General features: G+C 45.3%; 1 protein-coding gene across 1 annotated transcript in view; it reads right to left on the bottom strand.

Annotated features, from left to right (window-relative positions):
- The window catches only part of Entpd7 (ectonucleoside triphosphate diphosphohydrolase 7), a 44,165-nt gene that overhangs the window by 12,726 nt on the left and 7,373 nt on the right, over positions 1 to 24,066 (bottom strand). The window contains exons 4-8 of the mRNA NM_053103.5: positions 16,724 to 16,929; positions 16,098 to 16,248; positions 9,290 to 9,393; positions 4,798 to 4,854; positions 3,545 to 3,678 (exon numbers count right to left, since the gene is read on the bottom strand). Of these exons, the coding sequence (NP_444333.3) occupies positions 3,545 to 3,678; positions 4,798 to 4,854; positions 9,290 to 9,393; positions 16,098 to 16,248; positions 16,724 to 16,929 (652 nt within the window). The remainder of the gene's footprint in view (positions 1 to 3,544; positions 3,679 to 4,797; positions 4,855 to 9,289; positions 9,394 to 16,097; positions 16,249 to 16,723; positions 16,930 to 24,066) is intronic.

Below are 24,066 nucleotides of genomic sequence, written 5' to 3'. Positions count from 1 at the left end.
GAGATGGCTCAGTGGTTAAGAGCACCGACTGCTCTTCTAAAGGTCCCGAGTTCAAATCCCAGCAACCACATGGTGGCTCACAACCATCTGTAATCAGATCTGACGCCCTCTTCTGGTGCATCTGAAGACAGCTACAGTGTACCCATATACATTAAATAAATAAATAAATAAATAAATCTTTTTAAAAAATCAGATCATTGTGAGATCTATTTTATGACCTTGTCTAAAACTATTCCGGAAGCTTTAATATTTCCTGTGACAGGCTTGGGCAATGGGAAAGTTTAGTTTTATCTTCAAAATAGGGGGGTCGGGGGGAGGGGGAGGTTGCTGTCTGGGTATATTTCTGTATATTCATTCTTTTGTTTCACACAGGGTCTCACTGTGTTACCCTGGTTGGCCTGATACTCACTATGTAGACCAGGCTAGCCTCAAACTCAGAGAGATTCACCTGTCTCTGCCTCCCAAGTGCTGGGACTAAAGGCGTGCGCCCCCACGCCGGGCCTTGAGTTTGGTTTTTTAAGTTTAAATGCAGGGCTGCATTATGTCCCTGGGCTCGTGGTCCCATGCCACAGCGAAGCCCCTCTTTTGTTCTAATTATTCCTGTTCTTCCTCATACCTGATCCCACCCCCTGCCAAGAGTGACCATCCCAATGCACTTTGTGTGTCATTCTTTCAATGCGTATTATTGCAAAGTGGCAATAGCTATTTGAATTGTAGTATTTTAAATTTGTGAACATATTGCTGCACGTAGCAACTCTACTCCTAGATGTACCCAAGACACCTAAAAACGTACGTCTACACAAAAGTGTGTTCCTGAATATTCACAGCACTACTACCCACAATAGCCTAAAAGTGTGGGCGCAGCTCAACTGTGCATCCAGTGCTGAGTGAATAGAAGGAACGCGGAATGGTCATTCAGTGCAAAGCTACTCAGCCACCAGAACCAGCAGTGCACTGGTACAGAGTACAACGTCGATTGGCTGGCAAATGCTTTCCTAAGAGTCAGACGTAAAGAGCCTACTGCATGATCTCGTTATGTGAAATATCCAGATAAGCAGACCCCCAGATGAGAGAAAGCAACAGGGAGACGGGATGGCAGGAGATAACTGCCAAGGAATATGGTTTTCCTTTTGGCAGTGTTGAAAAACGTTCTGGAATCCCGGGTGATAGTTGTGCATTCTTTGCTGTTTAACCAAGCACAGGCATCCATCTTTGAGTCACTATACTGCTGTGTCTGCATTAGATTGGCTGCTTCCTGAATTTGCACACACAGGACATCTCTGATCTCACACCTCTGGGCATGCATCCACTTATTCCTTAATATCAGAACTATGTGTTCGGCTGTTGAATACATCCTAACAATATCAATTAGAAAGCCTCAGAATTACTCTAGTTCCCCCACCCTCCAACCCAGAACGGACATCCCTGACTGTAAACTTCACAGTCCCACCCATGGGAACTCAGACATAGCTGTTCCTTGGTTAGCTCACACTCAATGAGCACACGTGTGAGTCACGTGAACTCATGAAGTCTTAGGACTTCAGAGCTACAAGACCGAAGAGATGCTCTGACCCCGTCTCAAGACTACACTGTCCGCTCTGACCCACACAGCCAATGTGGCCACAGAACTTAGAGTTGGGAAGGACCTTCCGAGAGAGTTTGTCAGGCTATGGAACAGAGGCTCTTGTGACTACCTTTCTTGAAACTTTGGAACAAGTGACAGAAATAAAAAAACAAGCCCCCCACAACACTCAATTCCACCCTCTCTCCCCAGAACCACCCCTGGAAATCCTACACTGGATTAGGCTACGAGGCCTGATCCTTGGACATTCCAGACTCTGCTGCTTTCTCTGTGCCCCTGTACACACTGTGACAGCGAGAGATGGCTTTTGCTAGACTTTAACTCTGATCCTAGGCCCAGGTAAACAGATCACCTTCCATGAAGCCAGCATGGCTCCTTCTGAGGCCTTCACAAACGGGGCTGACCCTGCTGGTCCCTATCTCCTCACAGCCGTTATAGCAAGAGGGTCTCAACCAGGGGCCATGCTAAGTACATCCAGCCACACACCATCATCCAGCCCCAAATATTAACAGCACCGAGAGTGACAAACCATCACCTAGATCAAACCACAAGGACTGCTGCAGTCTGCCTGACATCAACTGGCTGACTCCATAGACTTCTGGAGGCTGTGGAGCTAGCATGTCCCATTTCTCCTGCATATACACACTTACACACTTAAAAGGCATGCTTCCCTTTTCTCTCTAGGGTGAACCTTCCCCCTAATAATACCTTCTTGGCTTGGAGATGCAATTCATTGGCACAGCACTTGCCTAGAATATGCAGGACCCTGGGATGAATCCACAGTGCCACAAAGCAAAAACAAACAAACGAACGAATAGATGTTAGCAGCAAAATATATTCTTTAAGGGGCCAGGGACTCCGGCAGTAAAGTACTTGTCACACACAGAATTAGAGCTTGAGTTTGATTCCAGTTCTCACATGAAAACCTAGGTGTGTAATGTCAACCTTGGGTCTTCACGATCACTCTTACCTACACAAGCACCCACACCGCAGACACAGAAACACTGACACAGACACAGGCAGACAGACAGACAGACAGACACACAGAGCTGGGTGTGCCAGTACATGCCTATAATCCCCGCGTTGGGGAAGAGAGGACAGAAGGATATCTGGGACTTGCTGACTAGCCAGTCTAGCACACAAGTTCCAAGTATAGTGAGACAGTCTCATACAGTAAGGTGGCACTCGATCGGGAAAGACACCGGACGCTGTCCTCTAGCTTCCCACATACACCTGCACCCAGATGTGTGCACACGCGCACACACACAGGCACAGAGGTAAATATTCTTAGAGCTAAGAGAAAGGAATAGTAGGGGAAGGGTCTGCATGAATGGCACCCAGTTTTGACCTGTATGTTTATGCTTTGGGCCACCCCAAAAGATACACAGTATTAATTATAACTGCTAAGATGTATCAAGCACTTACCACATGCTGGGCCATTTGCTAAGGCCTTCACACCCCGATGTCCTTACAACTTTACAAGATACACACTATTATGTCTTTCGAACAGTGAGGCCCAGGGAGGTAACCTCTTGCTATAACCGCTGTGAGATAGGGAACAGCAGGGTCAGCCCCATTTGTGAAGGCCTCAGAAGGAGCCATGCTGGCTTCATGGAAGGTGATCTGTTTACCTGGGCCCAGGATCAGAGTTAAAGTCTAGCAAAAGCCATCTCTCGCTGTCACAGTGTGTACAGGGGCACAGAGAAAGCAGCAGAGTCTGGAATGTCCAAGGAGTGCCCAGGAGCCTAATACTCGGGATAATGCAGGCTAGTGCCAGGGTGGTGGCAGACACAGGCCTTTAATAAGACAAAGGCAGGCAGATTTCTATGAGTTCAAGGCCAGCCATGGCCATAAATTGAGATCCACCGCCCCCCCCCAAAAAAAACACCCCAAACTTCACATTGTGATCTTCCTTCACCAGCACCGGCATTCCTAACTGAACTTCCATACACGGCAAAGTACCTGTTTGGGAGGAAGGTCGGAGGCTGAGGTAGGAACTTCGTAGGCAATTTGGAGAGAGGCTCCTCCCATGTCCAGGATTCCCACTGTCCTCCTGCGGCCTGCTGCTGAGTCCACAGAGGTGTCCGAGTCTGACTCTGAAATCAACATATCATTGATATAGCAACAGGATTCAAATACCCAAAACCAAAACTCAAGTCCGAAAGGAAAGACAAGCCTCCACCTGCCCCTTACCATGCAGAGAGAGAGAGAGAGAGAGAGAGAGAGAGAGACAGAGAGAGAGTGTTGCTGACTGCCAGGTCAGCAACATAGCCATCCTGTAAAAGCTCTGACTTTTTATTTGAAAGCAACTAAAATAAATTAATCTAATTACTAAATGTAATTCTACAGTAAATAATTCTTGCAAATGACTTAAATCTAGTATTTCAACTATGCATCACAGGGATAGGCAAGAACCAGCTCTGACAAGTTAGCTGTCCTCTCCCCAGGCGCCACGGCATGCTCACTCTCGTCTTGTCACATACACATACAATAAATAACACTTAAACAACAACAGCAGCAATGGGAGATTAAAAAAAAATGTGCTCTGTGGAAAGAGAGCAGACACAAAAAAACAGTAAACTATTCCAAGTTTGGGACTGGGTGGTGAGTTCATCCACGTTCATCTCATCACCTACTCCACTTTTACAGATGTCTGAAGCTTTCCACAAAAGAAGACGAAGAAGAAACGTCTAAGCAAGCGCTTACACACTACTGACGGTTTCCAGCACTGACACAGTATTGACAATTTGAAGCACTTACACAATACTGACAGTCTGAAGTGCTTACACACTACTGACAGTCTGAAGTGCTTACACACTACTGACAGTCTAAAGCACTCACACACTACTGACAGTCTGAAGTGCTTACACACTAGTGACAATCTGAAGCACTTACACACTAGTGATTAAAGCACTTACACACTACTGATAGCGTGAAGTGCTTACACACTACTGACAGTTTGAAATGTTTACACACTACTGATAGTTTGAAGTATTTACACACTACTGACAGTCTGAAGCGCTTACACATTACTGATTAAAGCACTTACACACCACTGACAGTCTGAAGCGCTTACACACCACTGACAGTCTGAAGCGCTTACACATTACTGATTAAAGCACTTACACACCACTGACAGTCTGAAGCGCTTACACACTACTGACAGTTTGGAGAGAAGCGTCAACCCTTGAAGACCATCGTAAGGCAGAACTTACCATCTTCATGGTCAAATCTTCCCAGAACAAAGTTGATTCCGATCCATGCATAAACTCCTAAGGAAGAATGGAAACGGCCTCTCTATAATTTGCTGCTGATGGACCAGACTTAGACCCTCCCCAGGCTGCCCTTCTTCTCCTTTTCCCGAGAAGATAAAAATAAAAGGCACCATAATATTCTACTCCATACTCGCCGTGCATGAACCTTAAATCTTGTTTTCTCTCTTCCCTGCCTCCCTCTCCCTCTGACACACTGTAGCCTGACCCCCTAACAGTGCTGGGGCTCATGCATGCTAGCTACCTACATCTTTTATCATGTGATTTCCCCCTTCTACAATTATTTGTAACTTCTAATAATTCTACAAAGAATAGGAAGTACTTGTTAAAAAAAAAAACAAAACAAAAACAAAAACAAAAACAACTCTCCCCCAAAATGTTTAAAACTGCATAAGGGCCAGGCTTGGTGGCACACGCCTTTAACCCCAGCACTCAGGATTCGGGAGGTGGATTACTATGAATTTGAGGCCATCCTGGTCTATCTGTATGTGTATATGAATGTATGTGTCTATGTGTGTTTGTGTTTGGGTGTGTGTGTGTGTCTGTATCTGTGTTTGTATGTGTGCCTGTCTGTTTATGTGTGTGTGACTGTGTATGTGTGTATGTGTCTGTTTGTGTGTGTGTGTCTTTTGTGTGTGTCTGTGTTTGTATATGTTTCTGTCTGTCTGTGTGTAATGTGTGTGTGTCTGTGTTTGGGTGTGTGTCTGTGTTTGGATATGTGTCTGTCTGTTTATGTGTGTGTCTGTGTTTTATGTGTTTCTGTCTGTCTGTGTTTATGTGTATCTGTCTGTGTTTGTATGTGTTTCTGTCTGTGTTTATGTGTGTGTGTGTCTGTGTTTGGGTGTGTGTCATATTCCTCTATTGCTCTTTATCTTACTTTTTTGAGAATGTGTGTGTGTGTGTCTTTCTGAGTGTGTCTATGTTTGTATGTGTGTGTCTGTGTATCTGTGTGTGTCTGTGTGTATCTATGTCTATGTCCATGTGTCGTCTTCCTCTGTTGTTCTCTTACTTTTTGGAGGCATAGCCACTCCCTGAGCCTAGCGCTCACTCACTCAGCAGTACTGACTGGCCACCAAGCCCCAGCATATCTCACGTCTGCCTCTCCAGTGACATGTTTACAGGGGCATGCTCACATCTGGTTTTTATGTGAGCACTGGGGATCCAAACTTAAGCTTCTTGTGCTTACATCACAGAAACTCTCCTGAGCCATCCTCCCAGACTGTTTCATTCTGTTGTCGGTCTCACTCGGTAGCCCAGGCTAGCCCGCAATTCACCCTCCATGTACCTTCAAACTCGGGCAATCCTCCTGACTCAGTCTCCAAGTGGAAGGATTAGAGCCATGAGCCAGCACAATGGGGCCTTGCTGGCCTCTGTTTCATTCTGTCCCTCCCTACCAGGGCATTCCTGCCACAGACAAGATACAGATGGGCAGGCACTAAAAGTGCTAAAGAAAAGGAATTCTTTTTGGCCGGAAGAGCTGTTCTGGATGCAGAAGCCATCACAGTACTGGCCTGGCAGGGGAGACAAACTGAAAACCGACTTTTCTAAGCAGAGGAGCATGAATGTGAAATCAAGAACCAGAAAGCATAGGGAGAGCCATGAGAGCACAGGGTACAGCTGTGAAAGGATCTCTCGCCCCCAAAGCCCACATGCATGGATCTGACCCTATACTACACGCTCAGGGCTGTCGGAACTGTTGTGGGACAGTTCGCCACCCAGCCCCAGACTGACCACTGGCTGATGTACACGGGACAAGTGCAAACTGCAATGTCAAAGCTTTGACTGAGAAACTAATAATTGAGAGTCAGTGAACCATTCATCAGATAAAGATGTTTAAGACAAGCGTACTGCATAGAGACGGTGGTACAAAGCAGAAGAAAACATTGGAACCAGGGCTAGTGAGATGGCTCAGTGGGTAAAGAGACTTGCAGCCAAGTCTGATGCACTGAGCTCAGTTCCTGGGCCCCTTGTTGTCAAAGGAGAGCAATGGCTGCTGAAGGCGGACCTTCACCCACAAGCCATGAGCACAGGCTCAAGAAACAGGAATAGAATAAAATGTTTAAAAAAAAACAGTAAAGGCTGGGGAGATGGGCTCGTGATTAAGAGAGTGCTGGCTGCTCTTAATATTAAAGTTGAATGCATGCCAGATGAGAGTAATTGCCTACTTAAAAAAACAAGAGCTCATGTCTCTAGCTGCGTATGTAGCAGAAGATGGCCTAGTTGGCCATCACTGGGAAGAGAGACCCTTGGTCTTGCAAACTTTATATGCCCCAGTACAGGGGAATGCCAGGGCCAAGAAGTGGGAGTGGGTGGGTAGGGGAGCAGGGCAGGGGGAGGGTATAGGGAACTTTTGGGATAGCATTTGAAATGTAAATGAAGAAAATATTTAACAAAAAAATTGAAAAAACAAAACAAACAAACAAAAATCAAACAATAAAAACAAAAAACAAAAAACCTGGGGCTGGAGAGATGGCTCAGCAGTTAAGAGCTCCGACTGCTCTTCTGAAGGCCGTGAGTTAAAATCCCAGCAACCACATGATGGCTCACAACCATCCGTGATGAGATCTGATGCCCTCTTCTGGGGTGTCTGAAGACAGCTACAATGTACTTACATATAATAAATAAATAAATCTTTAAAAAAACAAAACAAAAAAACCGATGTTCTCCTGATATAGACCGAACCCATAATCCCATGATGCTCGTGGATATAATAAAACTTATTTAGCACACAAAGAGCGGGAAAATGTCACTGCACAAGGGAGTGAAAAGACACCAACTGGAATGAAAAGGATGGTAACATGGAATGAAAAGGTTTCAAGTGACCAAGATATATGAGAGGTATTGCCGGGATAGAAAACAAAAAACAAAAACAAACAAAAACAAACAAAAAAAAAAAACAAAAAAAAAACAGATATTGGCAAAGACATAGACCATTAAGAAGAAAGTGCAGGGCTGGTGAGATGGCTCAGGGGGTAAGAGCACCCGACTGCTCTTCCAAAGGTCCGAAGTTCAAATCCCAGCAACCACATGGTGGCTCACAACCACCTGTAACAGAGATCTGATGCCCTCTTCTGGTGCGTCAAGACAGCTACAGTGTACTTACATATAATAAATAAACAAATCTTTAAAAAAAAAAAAAAAAAAAAAAAAAGAAGAAAGTGCAAACTTGAGGATTAAATTTTAAAAATCAAATTTCTTCTCTTTGGTGGACTGCAACTAGAAGACATATAAAAACACCTCCTTTAAAAATGATTTTCTTTGATTGTGTGTATGTGTGTATGTGTGTAGTGTGTGTGTGTGTGTGTGTCTGTCTATCTGTCAGTGTGTATGTTTACCAGACATCAAAATGGGATATCTTCCTCAATCACCCTCCACCTTATATTTTAAAGGCAGGTCCCTCACCAATTCAGCTTGGTTGGCTACTCAGCAAGCTCCAGTCATTCCCCTGTCTCTGCCTCCCCAACTCTGGGATTACAGGTGTGTGTTGCCACACCTGGCTTTTTATGTGAGTGCTGAGGGATCTAACTCAGGTCCGCACGCTTGTGTGGCAAGTCCTTTACCAACTGAGCCATCTCCCCAGGCCCAAGGTCACCTTCTTTCAAAAACTGGGGCTAACTGGGCACAGTGGTGCATGCCTGTAATCTCAGAGAAGTAGCGGAGACAGGAGGATTGCCAGCCAGCAAGTTCTTGGGCTACACAGTGAGACCCTGTCTCAAAGACAGAAAAGAAGTGGTAGCAAATTATTACTTTGGGTGTGTCTGGGCCACATGAGAATATCAATACAGTGGTGTATTAAGGAAGAAAGAGAACTGCACAGTAATTGCAATAAAAGGAAAACCCAAAACAACAGTACCTCAGCCTGATCACTCCTTGAGTTAAGGTCTCCCCACACCTTAAAGTAATAACTTGTTTCACACTTAAATGTAAACTATCCATAACTCCTAGGGCTGTTTGTTCCAAAAGTGCAACTAGCTAATCAAAGGTCCGTTTGGAATCATTAAATACTAAGCAGGGTGCTCAGTACTGTTAAATCCAGATATGTGTGACCTCTAGATGCAGCCATGTGAAACAGATCACTCGTGCAGAATGTGCAAAAAGACCATGCAAGCTGGGCAGTGGTGGCGCACGCCTTTACTCCCAGCACTTGGGAGGTAGAGGGAGGCGGATTTCTGAGTTTGAGGCCAGCCTGGTCTACAGAGTGAGTTCCAGGACAGCCAGGGCTATACAGAGAAACCCTGTCTCAAAAAAAACAAAACAAACAAACAAAAAAAAGACCATGCAGCTGAACCAAGCCAATCCTTGAGGTGCACAGAGAAATCCCAAACACCTGCTGAGGAGCCCCAGCTCCGCCCCGCCCAGCCCCGCCCTGCCCCACCCCGCCCAGCCCCGCCCAGCCCCGCCCTGCCCCACCCCGCCCAGCCCCCCCGCTCAGTACCTTCCTGTTTCCCAGAGATCACTTCGGCCTGAGACTGTGAAAAGAGGAAGTCAAACTCCAACGGCAAATCTTTCACTAAATCTGCCAAGATAGCCAACTGTTGCCTGAGGAAGAGAAAAAAAGAAAAAGAAAAAAAAAAAATCCCCAAGTTAATTATTAACCACCTTTTCACCTGCCACCAAGGTGGCCCCTGAGGCTAGGGTAGAAAGAGTGCTTGAGCCCAGCAGCGGAGGGCTAGCCTGGGGAACATAGTGAGTCCCCATCTCTTAAGCAAAATGAAAACCTCTTCTCACAAACGCCTTCCGTTTAGTCTTGTTATGATGCCGCTCCATCTACCGCGTGCCCTTGTCTAACTCTGCGCCCTTTTGGTTCCTAGTTTGTCTTCAGAGGTTCAAACTGCATGCAAAGAGCAGGCTCCTATACAAAAGGCAACGCCCTTTAAATACTGCCTAGCTCAGCGTTGAGCGAGGAGCACATGGCTTCATACCTCTGGGAGAGGATGAGTAAGTCAGGAAATCACAGATCCACGGTCCATAAAATACAACTACATTATTCCTAACCACTGTGATAGCAAGACGTCAATTACAGAACACAAACTCGCCCTCAGAGCTTACACAATACAGACAATGCCTCGTGACTACACAGTCTATAATGGGAGTCCCACAGGCTTTGACATAATCTTTTATGTAAGCTAACGATTAACTTTTTAATCTCCTTTTCCACGTTTCAAGGGTTGACTTTTTTCTGTATAAAAACCTTATCATTTGAAAAACCCAGATGAGGTTCAAAACCCAAAGTTCGTAAGAATTTTCATTTCAAGGGTGTGACATTTGAAACTTAGTACCTATGTAGTACTTTTGTTTCTTCTGAGATTTTAAATGCTTCCCTGGGATTATTAGACAAAGTAAAAATAAATAAAGCAAAGGATAATAATGTGAGTCCAAGGAAAATGTTAGTTAAAAATGAGACCAGCAGTCATCTCAGATTTGTACTGGGTGTGTGTGCGAGTGTGTGTGTGTGTGCGAGTGTGTGTGTGTGTGTGTGTGTGTAAGCCAGGAGTTGGCACTGGTGTCTTTCTCAACTAGTCTCTTCCTTTCCAAAAACATTAGATTTACTCATTTTATGCGTGGTTTGCCTACTCGTATATATGTACCACATGCAAGCTTGGGCCTGTAGAAGTCAGAAGAGGACATCAGATCCCCTGGGGCTAAAGTTACAGATGTCTGTGAACCACTATGTGTGTGTCAGGAATAGAACCCAGGTCTTAAACAAGAACAACAAGTGCTCCTAACCAGTGAGCCACCTCTCCAGCCCTCTACACTAGCCTGGGTCTTTTCAGTGAACCTGGAACCTTCTGGTTTGGTTAGACTGGCTGCGGAACAGAGCAGAGCCCTGGGTTACAGAGAAGACTCTCTGTCCCGGCTTCTTTCCAAGCACTTTTATATTGAAATGTCCTACAGTTAAGAAAAAAAAAGAGTCTCACCAACATGACTTCCAAACCATGAACTGAGCAGGGGTAATACCAATGAGCATGCCAAAGCGGACAGGGAAAAGGCCACAGGTCTCAGCCCAACACAAAGGGGTACAGGCAACCAAGGGAAATGGAGAGCAGGAAAGGTGGTCTTCCGCAGGGAAGAGAACACCAGTTGGCTGTCCGATGCCAAATGGTCAGCCGAAATAATACTATTTATTTATGTACATAGATATTCCTAAAAATTACTCACTCAGTGTGTATAGTATTATTAAACATTATTATTATTAAACATATAATAACAGTGAAGGAGAAAAGAGGCCATGTATCTGAAGGAGAATAAGGAGATAGATATGGGTTTGGAAAAAAGAAAGGGAAGGGAGAAATGTTGTAATATTATAATCTCAAAATTTTTAAAGATATAACACTGTAAATAACTTTGTGCAATTGTTAAGGGTATTTCCATTCTAAGAGGGAAGTAGAAAGTTTCTGCTTGTAGGCAAAGTGCAAACAAATTCAAACGTGATCCAAGTGATTCATGAGCACTGCTCACAATGCTAATGAAATGGCAGCAGGGCCTTCGTCACACAAAGCAGGTTCATACGGGAACAGGCAGATAGGGATCAGCAACTAACTTGCCTTAGCTGCACCATGGTTTCATTAAGCCCAGAACGGACGGACGTGTGCATGCCGGGAAGGCGATCAGTAAAGAAAGACCATGCTCAAGAAATGCTCAACACAGAGAAGACGAACAGTCAGCGTCTGCACTCAGTCATCACAGAAGAACACAGTGGACCGACACTGGAGTCTGTTCCCATGGAAACAAACTTCCCTGACAGAGACAATGCTGGGCAGTGCCAGGAGATGTCTTGTCTACTTTGCCCCAGACACACACATGGTGGCTAAATCACCAACCAGGTTCCTGTGCCCAGCTCTGCTGGGTGGCTCTGCCAGTTTGCCCTTTACCCTGGTTTCCTCCCCCCAACCCCAGTGGCAAGTCCAGCACCCACTGACTTTGTGGCCCAGCACCCACTGACTTTGTGATCCAGCATCCTCACCTACTGCCACCTGTCCTCTTCACAGGGTTTCAAAACATCTTAAAGAACATGTAAATCACTGACTTCAAAAAACAAAAATGCTGGAGCTGCAAGTTGGCTCCGGGATTAAGAGTACTTGTCGCTCTCGCAGAGGACCTGAGTTCAGTTCCCAGCACCTACATGGTAGCTCATGGCCATTTGTAACTCCAGTCCCAGAGGATCTGATGCCCTCTTCTGAACAACTTGGGCACAAGGCACACCCGTGGTATGCATACCTATGTGTAGGCAGAACATTCATACACATAAAATAATAAATCTAAAAGTGAAAAACTGAAGGAGTAGAAGATGAAGCTCAGCTAGCACAGCGCTGACCGAGTGTGAACGGAGCCCTCGGCTCAGCCCTAGCGCCACATTAGACCAGCGAAGCATGGCAGAGCACGCCTGCCACTAAGCCCAGCACTTGGAAGGTGGTGGCAGAAAGAGCTCAAAGTCACCCTCAGCCACACAGTGAGTTAGAAACTAGACCAGACTACATAAAGCTCTGTCTTGGATGTGGTGGCACGTGACTTTGATCTCAGCATTCAAGTGGCAGAGGCAAGTGGATCGCTATAAACTTCAGGCTATAGTGAGAGCCTGTCTAAAATAAATAGTGTGATTTATAGGATGATTATAGCTTTGTAGAAATTACATAGCGATGCACAAAAGAAAAGGCACCAAAAACAAGATGAAAAGGCTGAGAAGCAGAATGGACAGGGCGTTTTTGTCCCGGTGTCCTTTTAGGACTTCGTTAATGATGTAAAGGTTATAGCTTAACATTTAAAGTGTGGCTTGTAACATCAAAATGAAATTTTATAGAGAGCTAGAAGGCCTCTCATGGGAACAAGGACTATGTAAACAGTCTGCCTCTCACAGTAAGCCTGGGAGCAGGCCACTCACAGACCACAAAGGACGCAAGAAGTCCAATGAGCACCGAACTACGGGGCATTAGATTGCCTGCTGCACCCAGATTGAGGCCCTTCCGCCAACAGCTTGGGTTTTGGTTTTTTTTTTTTTTTTTTTTTTTAGAAATATTGTAGAAATATTGGTATTTAAGAAATACCAAGAGAGAAAGTTTAAATGTGTGGAAAAGCAAACTGCTATTTATCATGGAAAACTATTTCCACTAATAAGAAATGCCCAATGCATATGAGACTAAGTTCACCCTGGAGGCTTAGTGCCGACATCAAGGCTGGCACCGCGCTCAGTATGCCATAGGAACCATAGGCACAGACTGTGCATCTGACTGGGGGCTCGGTCATCAGAACAAAGGGGAGGCTTTTACAACGTAGCAGAAAGAAGGCTTCAACCTGATTTTAAAATGGGACTACGGACTTGATCAGATATTATTCTAAAGACAAACAGATGGCCAACTGAACTATGAGAAATTCTTCAGGTCCTCAGGAGGGACATGCAAATCAGCACTGCAGTGAACAGCGATTCACACCTGCTGGGGATCGGCACTGCAGTGAACAACTGTTCACACCTGCTGGGGATCGGCACTGCAAGGAAAGGCTATTCACACCTGCTGGGGATCGGTACTGCAGTGAACAACTGTTCACATCTGCTGGGATGGTTGGTTGCTGCTAGAAAAACAAACAAAAAAGTATTTGCAGAGATGCTGAAGAACAAGACCCCTTGACAGGGGAAATACAAAATGGCACTGCAGTGACAGAAAACAATATCCAGGTGCTTGCAGAAAGTGTGGAGGGCGGGCGGCTGAGGAGACGGAAGGAAAAGGCACTTATCGCCAGGCCTGTCTGCCAAAGTGCACACCCTGGAACCTGCATGGTGGAAGATGAGAATTAACTCCTGTAAGCTGTTCTCTGACCTCTCTGTAAACACATACACACGTGTGCGCACACACACACACACACACACAATGTTAAAAGACAAGCTTTAAAAGTACATATGGTGGCTGGAGAGTTGGCTCAGTGGTTAAGACCAATGGCTGCTCTTGCAGAGGACCCAGGTTTGGTTCTCAGCAACCTGTAACCTCTAACTCCAGGAGACCTGGTGCTTTCTTCTGACCTCTGTGGGCTCTGTACACATGTGGTACACAGACATACATGGGGGCGAACAGTCATACACATAGAACAAAGATAAACCTTTTAAAAATGAGAAGGGGAGAGAGAGAGAGAGAAAGAGAGAGAGAGCGAGAGTGCACTGGGGACAAAGTCTCAATGGTAGAGCACCTGCCTACCTAGGCTCTGCATTGAGCCCAGGACTTTTATATTTGGGGGGTTTGTTTGTTTGTTTGTTTGTTTGTTTTTAAAAAAGAAAAAGCCTGCAGTGGTGGTGCACACCTTTAATCCCAGCACTTGGGAAACAGGCAGGTGGATCTCTAAGTTCCAGGCCAGCCTGGTCTACACAGTGGGTTCCAGGACAGCCAGGGCCACACAGAGTAACCCTGTCTCGAAAAACCAAAAGACAAATAAAACACAAGAAACAAACAAGCAAAAAACCAAACAGAGAATATCTATCATTATCTTTGAGGTGATTACCAAAAGCATTGAAATCAGGATCTTGAAAACAGATTAACACCGCATATTCCTTAAAGCATTATTTATAACCGCCATAAATTAAAATGACCTGACTGTCCAGACAGGTGAAGGGTTTAAAAGTGCACACATAGAGCAGGAGCACCGGTCAACGTGAATGAATCTACGGAAAGGACATGAATCTACGGAAAGGACATGCAGTTTAAGGGAAGCTAGACAAACACGCTATAGAGATGTGCCGAACAGCACAGTACACAGCCAGCAGTGTATTCCGTAGACTTAAAAACTCATTCATGGACTGCGACCAAGGCTCATGCTGGGTACCAGAGTTCATTTCTCAGTGCCCACACTACTTGGCTCACACCTGCTACAACCCCGGTCTCGGGGACTCCAGATTCTCTTCTGGTCTCCGCAAGCAACTGTTCTCATGTGTGCTCACACACCCAGAGACTAAAACAATAAATATGAGAGGGTAAAAAAAAAAAATTCATTAAGATGACAGAGCTCGTGTTAAGCACGAACCTGCGTTCAGCCTGATGTCTTGACCTTTGGTCCTTCTTACAGAAGAGTACCAGAGGGAAGAGGATGTTGTATTTAGGTCAGACACCTCCTAACCTGCTTAGATGCAGCTTAGACACAATGTACCTTCCCAAAAAGGTTCCTGTGCCAACAGTTGCCTCCCCAGCTGGTGGGTTCAATCACAGAGAGGAAGCTGTATCATGAGGACTCTCACACCATCTCTAGGTTGATCTGTCAATGGAGTGGTAATATGCTGGCATTATGACAGAAGTGACAGAAACCTTTGGAGGCCAGGGTTAACAGGAGGAAGCAGCTCACTGAGGCACATCCTTGGGGGTTTTCTCGTTGCAGGGCCTTCTTTCTCTGGCTCTCCATCCTTGTGTCCACAAGATAAGCCGCTCTGCCCCCCCAACCCGACCCCAGTGGTCCCTGCCATGGTATCTGCCTCACTGCAGGCCCGTAAATAGTCCAGCCAGCTCCAGATGAGAACTGGGGCTCTGAATACATCTTTCTCTTTAAACTAGTTTCTTTGGGGTACGTGTTATAGTGATCCGAGTAGAAGGCAGCGTGCTCTCACAATAAAATATCATTATGAAAAAACACCAAGAATCTACAAGTTCACTTTCGCACCAGGTCCACCGTTAACGTGCTGGGATCCAGGAGGCGCCAGAGAGGAAAAGTCACAAACAAGGAGGTGTCTGACCTAAATACAACATCCTCTTCCCTCTTGCACTCTTCTGTAAGAAGAAGGATCGGGTGTCAAGATATCAGGCTGATTTTGGTTCGGGTGGATGAGCCCTCACTGGTTGGGGCTGGAAAAGCTATCTAAAGGAACAGAGACTGACGTATGTGCAGCGGGAAGAGGAGAGGCTCAGCAGTCACCACAGGATGCAGGGAGGGAGAGAGAGAGAAGGCTGCATTGCTGCTCCAGTCTCCCCAAGGTGAGCCTCCTACGGCTCTTGTGCAAACATGGTCTCTCCCTACCTGCATCATGACCCAGTCACCACTGCCGCCACTCCCAACTGCAACCACACCCTCAACCAACCTGGAACCCCTTTGTCATCTCAGGTGACACTGATCCCAAAGCAGCAAATGACATAAAGATGTGACTGTCTGACCGTGCGTCACTGGCTACAGAGATGGCTCTCCCCTGCTTCTGAGCCTGCTGCTTTTGCCCGCTGTGAACTCCATCCTGGCTGCAGGGGACTCGCTTCCCTAAGTCCTGTGAAAGTCCTGAATCTCACCTCTCAGGGAGCAGCCTCATGCCCGCAGTGCAGAGGATGTAAAGGGGCGTCTCCCTGTGCTTCTTCACGGGCACATGAGCAGCAGCGAAGCTCAGCAGAGGTCGAAGGTAATCGCTAGCATGTTCCGGAGTGTCTGCCATTGCGGAGATCCCTTAAGTAAAACAATACAAAACAAAACAATAACAGAAAATATATAGAGACATATGTATGTATGTATGTATGTATAAATATGTATGTATGTATGTATGTATGTATGTATGTATGTATGTATGTATATAGACACACATATACAGGCTGGGGGAGTGGGGTGTAATCCTTTAATCCCAGCCCTCTGGAGGCAGAGGCAGGTGGATCTCTGAGTTGGCAGTCAACCTGGACTACAAAGCGAATTCCAGGACAGCCAGGGCTACACAGAGAAACCCTGTCTCACACAAAAACAAACAAACAAAAAAAGATCCTGTGGAAGGACCTACATTTATGCTTTTGAAAGAAGCAGGATGACAGCAAATTCTGGATTCCTCTCGCTGACCAGATCCTCACAAAGACAAGGGGAGCTTCCTCCCTCCCTTCCCTTCTGACGCCAGACCAGGTAAACGATTAACAACGAAACTCCTTCTGACGAGTACCTGGCTTTATTTTCTTAACCACGGGCTGGCTGTTCCGGTCTCTCATCTGTTTGATGTCCAGCAAGTCATGGGGGTTCCCATTATGCCTTGGCCAGAAGTAAACAAAAATCCGGGAGCCGCTGCTACCACAGTCCACCACGAGTCCATAATTCAGATTTGGGTCTTCCGTGTTGGTGGCTTCCAGGTCTCCTACCCGAGCCAAATACCTAAGAAGGAAAAAATAAAACGAGTCAGGTCCATGAAGAGAACCAGCGCTCACTTCAGTTGCCCTGAGTCTTCACCAACATCTTACACATCCTATGGGCCAAGCTTTTGTGTACTTGGGTTATTGTCTACGTAATCTTGGTATATTATAGAATAAAGTAAAAGATGGTTTCGTTTGTGTGGTTTTGGTTTTCGAGACAGGGTTTCACTATGTAGCCTTGGTTGGCCTGGAGCAAATTATATAGACAGGCTTGCCTTAAAAACACTAAGGGTTACTTGTCTCTGCCTTCCGAGTGCCAGCATTAAAGGCATGTGCCACCAGACCCATCCAATGTTTAAATATTAAATGTTAATTCATGGAGCTAACAACAATACATTCATTCCAACACCACATATTTATATTTTTATGTTACACACACACAAGTATACACACACACACACACACACACATATATATGCACATACACACACACACACCTATACTACCCTTTTTGAAATAAGAAATAGAAAGAGTGGTATTATTTCATAATTTCACAAATGTCTTTTGTGCCTTGATTAACATCTCATGTTTGCTTTGGTATTCGGTGTGCTACAGACACGGCGTTAGTCGAGTTGTGTGATAGTCTAGACTTACAGACTTGCAAAAGAAAAAAGACTGTCTTTCTTTCTTTCTTTTTTCTTATTTATTTAATTGGTTGACTAACAAAACACCTGATTGAACCTAAGGATTCACACGTGCTAGACACTGGGTAACATCCTCAGACCATGAAGTAGTTTTGACAGACCTTCAGAACACTGCAGACGCTGTTTCTATACTGTAACTTGAAACAAGTAGAGTTTCTTTGAGATTTGCTACAGTTGGAATCTAAAACTATCTTCATTATGGATCCCACTGATGTGATAAACAGGCTAACCAAAGCACTTTGGGCAGGAAAGGGTGTATTTCATCACTGGGAGAAGTCAGAGAAGGTACTCAAGGGAAGAAACCAGCGGCAGGAGATGAAGCAGAGGCCATGGAGGAATGCTGCTTACTGGCTTGCTCCTCATGGTTTGTTCAGCTGGATGTCTAACAGCACCCAGGGCCACCTGCCAAAAGGGGGCACCACTCACAGAGGTTTGAGCCCTCTGTCATTGATCATTAAACCCAATAATGGCCCAGAGACTTGTCAACTGGCCAATCTTAGGGAGACATTTTCTCAATTTAGGTTTCCATCTTTCCAGAAGAATCTAGCCTGTGTCAAGATGACAATAACAACAACAAACAAACAAACAAACAAACAAACAAAAACTAACAGGCCAGGCATGGTGGCTCAGGTCTTTAATCCTAATGCTCTAGAGACAGAGGCAGGTAGATCTTTGTGAGTTCAAGGCCTGGTCTACATAGTGAGCTCCGGGCCAGCCAAAGCTACATGGTAAAACCTTGTCTCAAAACAAAACAGAAACAAAAACAAACTAAACAAAGACAACACAAAAACCCTACTCAAAAAAAAACTTATATTCTGTTACAGTAAAATCTATTTGTTTATTTTAACACTACAAAAAGATGGCTTTTTGTAAGAAGGCATGATTCTTTAACATCATTATTGGAAAAGAAATTTGACTCAATGATTTAATGCAAATCTTCCTAAAGTTGACACATTTTATTTTACGGTTTAAAAAATTCACTAATATCAGCACCAATGTCTCTCATAAAAATCTTTAAGGTACTGGGAAAGGTCAAACTCACAGTTGCAAAGATGAACTAAATTCTAATTCCCACTTAGAAGCTCAAGTTTTGTCCACTTAAGCCTTGACATCTGTTTTCTTTGGAGGTAGCAGGTTTATCTCACGCAGTTTCAAGAAAAGGTCTGCAGGCGAAGAGTGTGTAACTTCATGGTAGGCTGCTGGCCTGGCATGCACAAGGCCCACAGTTTAAACTTTTGTGTGCCACTTTTTTTTTCCATTTTTAAGATATATGTATTAATTTTTGTCTGCATTCTTGCACATGTGTGTGTGTGTGTGTGTGTGTGTGTGTGTGTGTGTGCACCACGTGCAGGGCTGTTGCACATGGACCCCAGAAGAGGGCACTGGATACCTTGGAACTGAAGTTTCAGGCCTTTTGTGAGCTGCCATGTGGGTACTTGTGTCCTCTGCAAGAGCAACCAGGGCTCTTAACCCCTGAGCCATTTCTCTACCCATACACCCTCCCTTTTTTGAGACAGAGTCTCACTATGTAGCTCTGGCTGGCCTAGAATTTGCAATGTATACCAGGTTGATTTTGAACTTACAGAGATCCACCTACCTCTGCCTCCTGAATGCTGAGATTAAAGGCATTGGCCACCATGCCTGGCTGTAAGATAGAATCTTTAAAAATACATAAAATATCTATGCAATACCTAAGTCTGAAAACTACAGTTTTTATCACAGTCCTTTCTTCAGGGAAAAAAATTGTGTTCCAGGATAAAAGCAGTTAGATTTAGGTCACAGCTCAACTACCCAAGGATTCTCCCCCATGACAGTGTTGGTGTGCAGGAGTGTTGAATGTCTATTTCTCATCTCATCAAATAGTAAGCAATCCCCCGCCCCACTACAACTCTAATGACAAAGCAGCGGGCCATAACTACAAGTAGAGTCTAGTATTGCTATATTGATCTGTGTGAAGCCATCGCCAACTGTACATCCTCTTACATCATCACCCAGGCGGATATCAACTTGTCAGAAAAGGCGAAGAACAATGACCCAGACATCCAGCAATGGGCGAACAGGTAAATAAGACGTGGTCTGTGCATACAAAGAAATGCTATTCAAGCTCTACCAAGGAAGAAGATCTCATTACATGCTGCCTCTGGACACCATGCCAAGAGAAATAAGCTAGTCACAAAAGATAAATGCGCTATTCATTACACTTGCATAAGGTGTGTGAAGAAGTCAAAGTCATAGAAAAAAGGGGAACAGCTGGCGACCACTGGCTGGCAGGAGGTATAGGGAGGAGTGTGATTTGACGGGTAGAGAGTCGCAGACTTGTAAGATGACAGAGTTCTGGAGATCTGTTTTGTAACAACGTAAATACTCTGACCACCACTCAACTGTACACTTAAAAATGGTTAGGATGGTAAATGTTATGTGGTTTACTACAATGACAAGGGGAGATAACATCTCAGTATGACAACAGTTTTGAATTCACCGCTCTCAGAAAAGACTCACACTTGGAGAACCACTGCAGTAATGAAACCTTTTTTTCTCCTAAGCATCCAACCTCTCACCCTCTTTTCTACTTATTCTTTCTCATCATCTTCGGCATGGTTTCCCTGCCTGCCTGCCTGCCTGCCTGCCTGCCTGCCTGCCTGCCTGCCTTCCTACCTGCCTGCCTGCCTGCTTGTTTGCCTGCCTGCCTGCTTGTTTGCCTGCCTGCCTGCCTGCCTGCCTGCCTGCCTGCCTGCCTGCCTGCCTGCTTGCTTGCTTTAGTAAGGCAAGGTCTCATACATCTTGACCCCCACCTCCCAAGTAGTAGGGTTACCAGTATATATCACTACATCTGGCTAATGCAGTACTAGGGTTCAAACCTAGGGCTTTATACATGGCTAATCATGGAGCTACATGCTCAGTCTGGTTTCTCAGAAACCCCTGTGCATCTATGCTAGCTCTGATATTACTGACAATAATGTCAAAAGCCTTTCCTTTCGATCTATCCATCTGTCTGTCTGCCCATCCACCTGTCCTTCCATCATCCATCCATCCATCCATTCATCCATTTTTGCTACAGGGTCTCACCAAGTAGCTTTAACTCACTGGGAATATGTAGACCATGTTGGCCTCAAACTCACAGAGATCCATCTGCCTCTGCCTCCTGAGTGCTGAGATTATAAAGGCTTACAACAACACACCAACCTTCCTTTTTGAAAAAGTTGTGTACCTGTGCACCCACACACGTGTGCATGTGTGCATGTTCATGTGTGCATGTGTGCATGTGCGTGTGCATGTGTGTATGTGTGTGTGCACTTTACAGGTGGCTGTGGACCACCTGGAGGGGCACTGGTGCTGGGAACCACACTTAAGTTCTCCGCAAGAACAGTACAGGCTCGTAGCCATGGCATCATCTCTCCAGCCACTGCAAAGCTGTTTCCTTCTGCTCCAGAAGTGGCAGTGTGCCTGAACCCTTATGGTTTCTTTCCATTTGCTTAGGCCACTTCTCACGAGCAGGCAGCCTGCCTGCAGCACCTGCCACTGTCAGGAATCCTTATGCCTGTGCCTAAGATGAGCTCCTTCGGGATTCACTGTTCCTGAGGACCACAGCATGGAGCTGTCTGCCTGTTCACGATTCTTCCATGTCTTTCTTCCACTATCCTCAGAACCAACTGGCCTCTTAAAGCAGTTTCAATGACTTTGCGGAATGTCCTGTTATCCTTTCTGATTCTTGCTGAAACGAGCAGTTTCATGGGTCTAATTCTGTTGCAGCTCAACTTAGCTTGCTCTTCCTTTAGATTTCATCACGAGAGCAACGGCAAAAAGGAAAACCATCAGCTGACTTTGGACCACAGAGCTGAAAGGAAGGACCAGGTGGCGTTCATCTTCTGATCCTTAGGGGAGTCTTTGAACAATCACTGCAGGCAGCAGACATCTCCATTTTCTTACCTTGCATACAGACAAGTCACTGAAGAAGGGCTTGCCTGCCCTGCCCCCCCGGAAGTAGCAGATGCATCACTTCTGGAATGCTGGAGTCACTCGTGATTCTCCTCCTCCTCCTCCTCCTCCCCCTCCTCCTCCTCCTCACACTTTCCAACCACCGAGCAGTCTCTACCCTCCCACAGACCCACAGTCCCTTCTGGAATGTTCTTATTTACGTGTGCAGGCCCAGCCTTGGCCAGCACAGTGAGTGACTTGCACCACTGGACCTTTCTCCTTTGTTGGTGCCACAGAAATCAATGTCTAGAAAGGACCTAAAGCCTAAGAGAATACATCTAAAAGCTTTGGAAGCCTTCAGCCAAGGAAGAGCCAAGTCTCCACCCACACCTCTCTCACCTTCCCCATCTCTCAAATAGCTCAGACACTCCTTCTCCCTCCACCCTCTCCTCTCCCCACCTCCTTCTCTCCATGACGTGATTTTCCTCTAGTCATGGCTGAGTCGATGAGAGTCACCCACTAATACATCCCCTCAAGCTGACACGACAGAAGGGCTTCTCACGGCCATTATCCTGAAAATACTAACATCGCTACAGCTACAGCTGACCAAATGGTTACCTGGCTCACTTGATCGACATCAATTATAGCACTTTCAGAGTTCAAACAGAACTTAGCGATGTGCCAACAAATCAATAAATGGGGCCTCCATCAGTACGGACCTAGCAGCTCTTTGCTGAATGTCATCATATTTTATGACACTGCTCATAACTCAAAACCAAATATAGTGTGGCGATGCAGTAGGTGTGCATGAATGGCCTCAATACATGCCCAGAAAAACAGTTTGAAAGGTTATTGCTTGCCTCTTAACAAGATTAGCCAAAGCAGACAAGAACATGTATAACTTAAACCCCTGCTTGTAAGTGGACTGAATGCCATTAAGATAAAGCAAATGAATGCATGTGAAGACACCTCCAGCTTCACCAGGAAAGAACTCTTTCAAACTCTTATAGCTCTTCTGAAGGTCCTGAGTTCAAATCCCAGCAACTACACAACCATCTGTAATGAGATCTGATGTCCTCTTCTGGAGTGTGTGAAGACAGCTATGGTGTAATAAATAAATAAATAATAAATCTTTTAAAAAAAAAAAAAAAGAAAGACCCTCAGATCTTTAAACTTTAAATTGCCTACAGAAAATCCACACAGGAGCTTCTAATGTTTTCAGTTATATTACCTTAGAAATGGCATAACATTAGAAATTGTTTCTAACAGAAAACAATTAAGTACTAGGAAACACAGAGATGCAGAAAGACCACTGTAAGCTTAAGCTTTAGTTCCTGAGACCACAGAAGGACTGCGGGCAGCGTTCCCTGGCACACATTCTCCCTGAGACCACAGAAGGACTGTGGGCAGTGTTCCTTGGCACACACTCTCCTGAGCAAAGGTCTCCACATTTGCTCCTGTGGGGACACCTGTGCTCTGTCCCCAGCAGCACGGCACCATCTGTGGAACACCACAGAACACTGCTTCAAGTTTCAGCGTGTGACTTAGGGATAACTGACGTAGGAAGCATATGAGTATATTATATCTGAGTGTAATGGAAACAGTCACAAGCAGAAGGACTTTCCTTAAATCTTTCAGAACCATTGCTAAAGCTTTCCTGTGATTCCCAGTTTCCTGATCTATCATTCTGACATCAGCTAGTGCTCCCTGTGATTCCCTGTTTCCTGATCTATCATTCTGACATCAGCTACTGCTCCCTAGTAGTCAAGCAGCCACTGCTGCCACAGGGAAGAAAGAATGAGAGAGGAAGAGGGAGGGAAGGAGGAAAAGAAGGAAGGAAGAAAGGAAGGAAGGAAGAAAGAAAAGACACAACTTTTAATGGTGACAACATTGCTCATCATCTGCAGAATATACTTCAGGGCAGAGACAGTAATTTAAGAGCAGAAAAAAAAATCAACATTACTTCAAATACTATACTCGGGCTAGAATTTGCATAATAGTATGTTGGGTGGCCTAGACCCTTTATTTCTTTATTTGCTGCTGGCTTTGTTTTTCCATGGCAAGGTCTCAGCACCCCTCCCTCTCAGGTGTTGGGGTGATAGGCAACTAAATGCTTTATTTCTAAATCAAATGACAAGGCAAACATTTTCACAGCCTGGAAATGGTGACGCACCCCTTTGATCCCAGTACTTAGGAGACAGAAGCAGGTGGATCTGTGAGTTTGAGGCCAGCCTGGTCTACAGAGCAAATTCCAGGATAGCCAGAGCTATACAGAGAATCCCTGTCTTTTTTTTTTTTTTGGTTTGAATTTTCGAGACAGGGTTTCTCTGTGTAACCCTGGCTGTCCTGGAACTCACTCTGTAGACCAGGCTGGCCTTGAACTCAGAAATCCACCTGTCTCTGCCTCCCAAGTGCTGGAATTAAAGGTGTGCACCACCACTGCCGAATCCAAAAGAAAAAGAAACAAAAGAAGGAAGGAAGAGAGGGAGAGGAGGGGAGAGGAGAAGAGAGGGAAAAAAAGGAAAATAAAGGGAAAAGGA

The sequence above is a fragment of the Mus musculus genome, chromosome 19 (assembly GCF_000001635.26).
Source record: "Mus musculus strain C57BL/6J chromosome 19, GRCm38.p6 C57BL/6J".
Lineage (NCBI taxonomy): Eukaryota > Metazoa > Chordata > Mammalia > Rodentia > Muridae > Mus > Mus musculus.
This window is presented reverse-complemented; position numbering and strand designations above follow the sequence as displayed.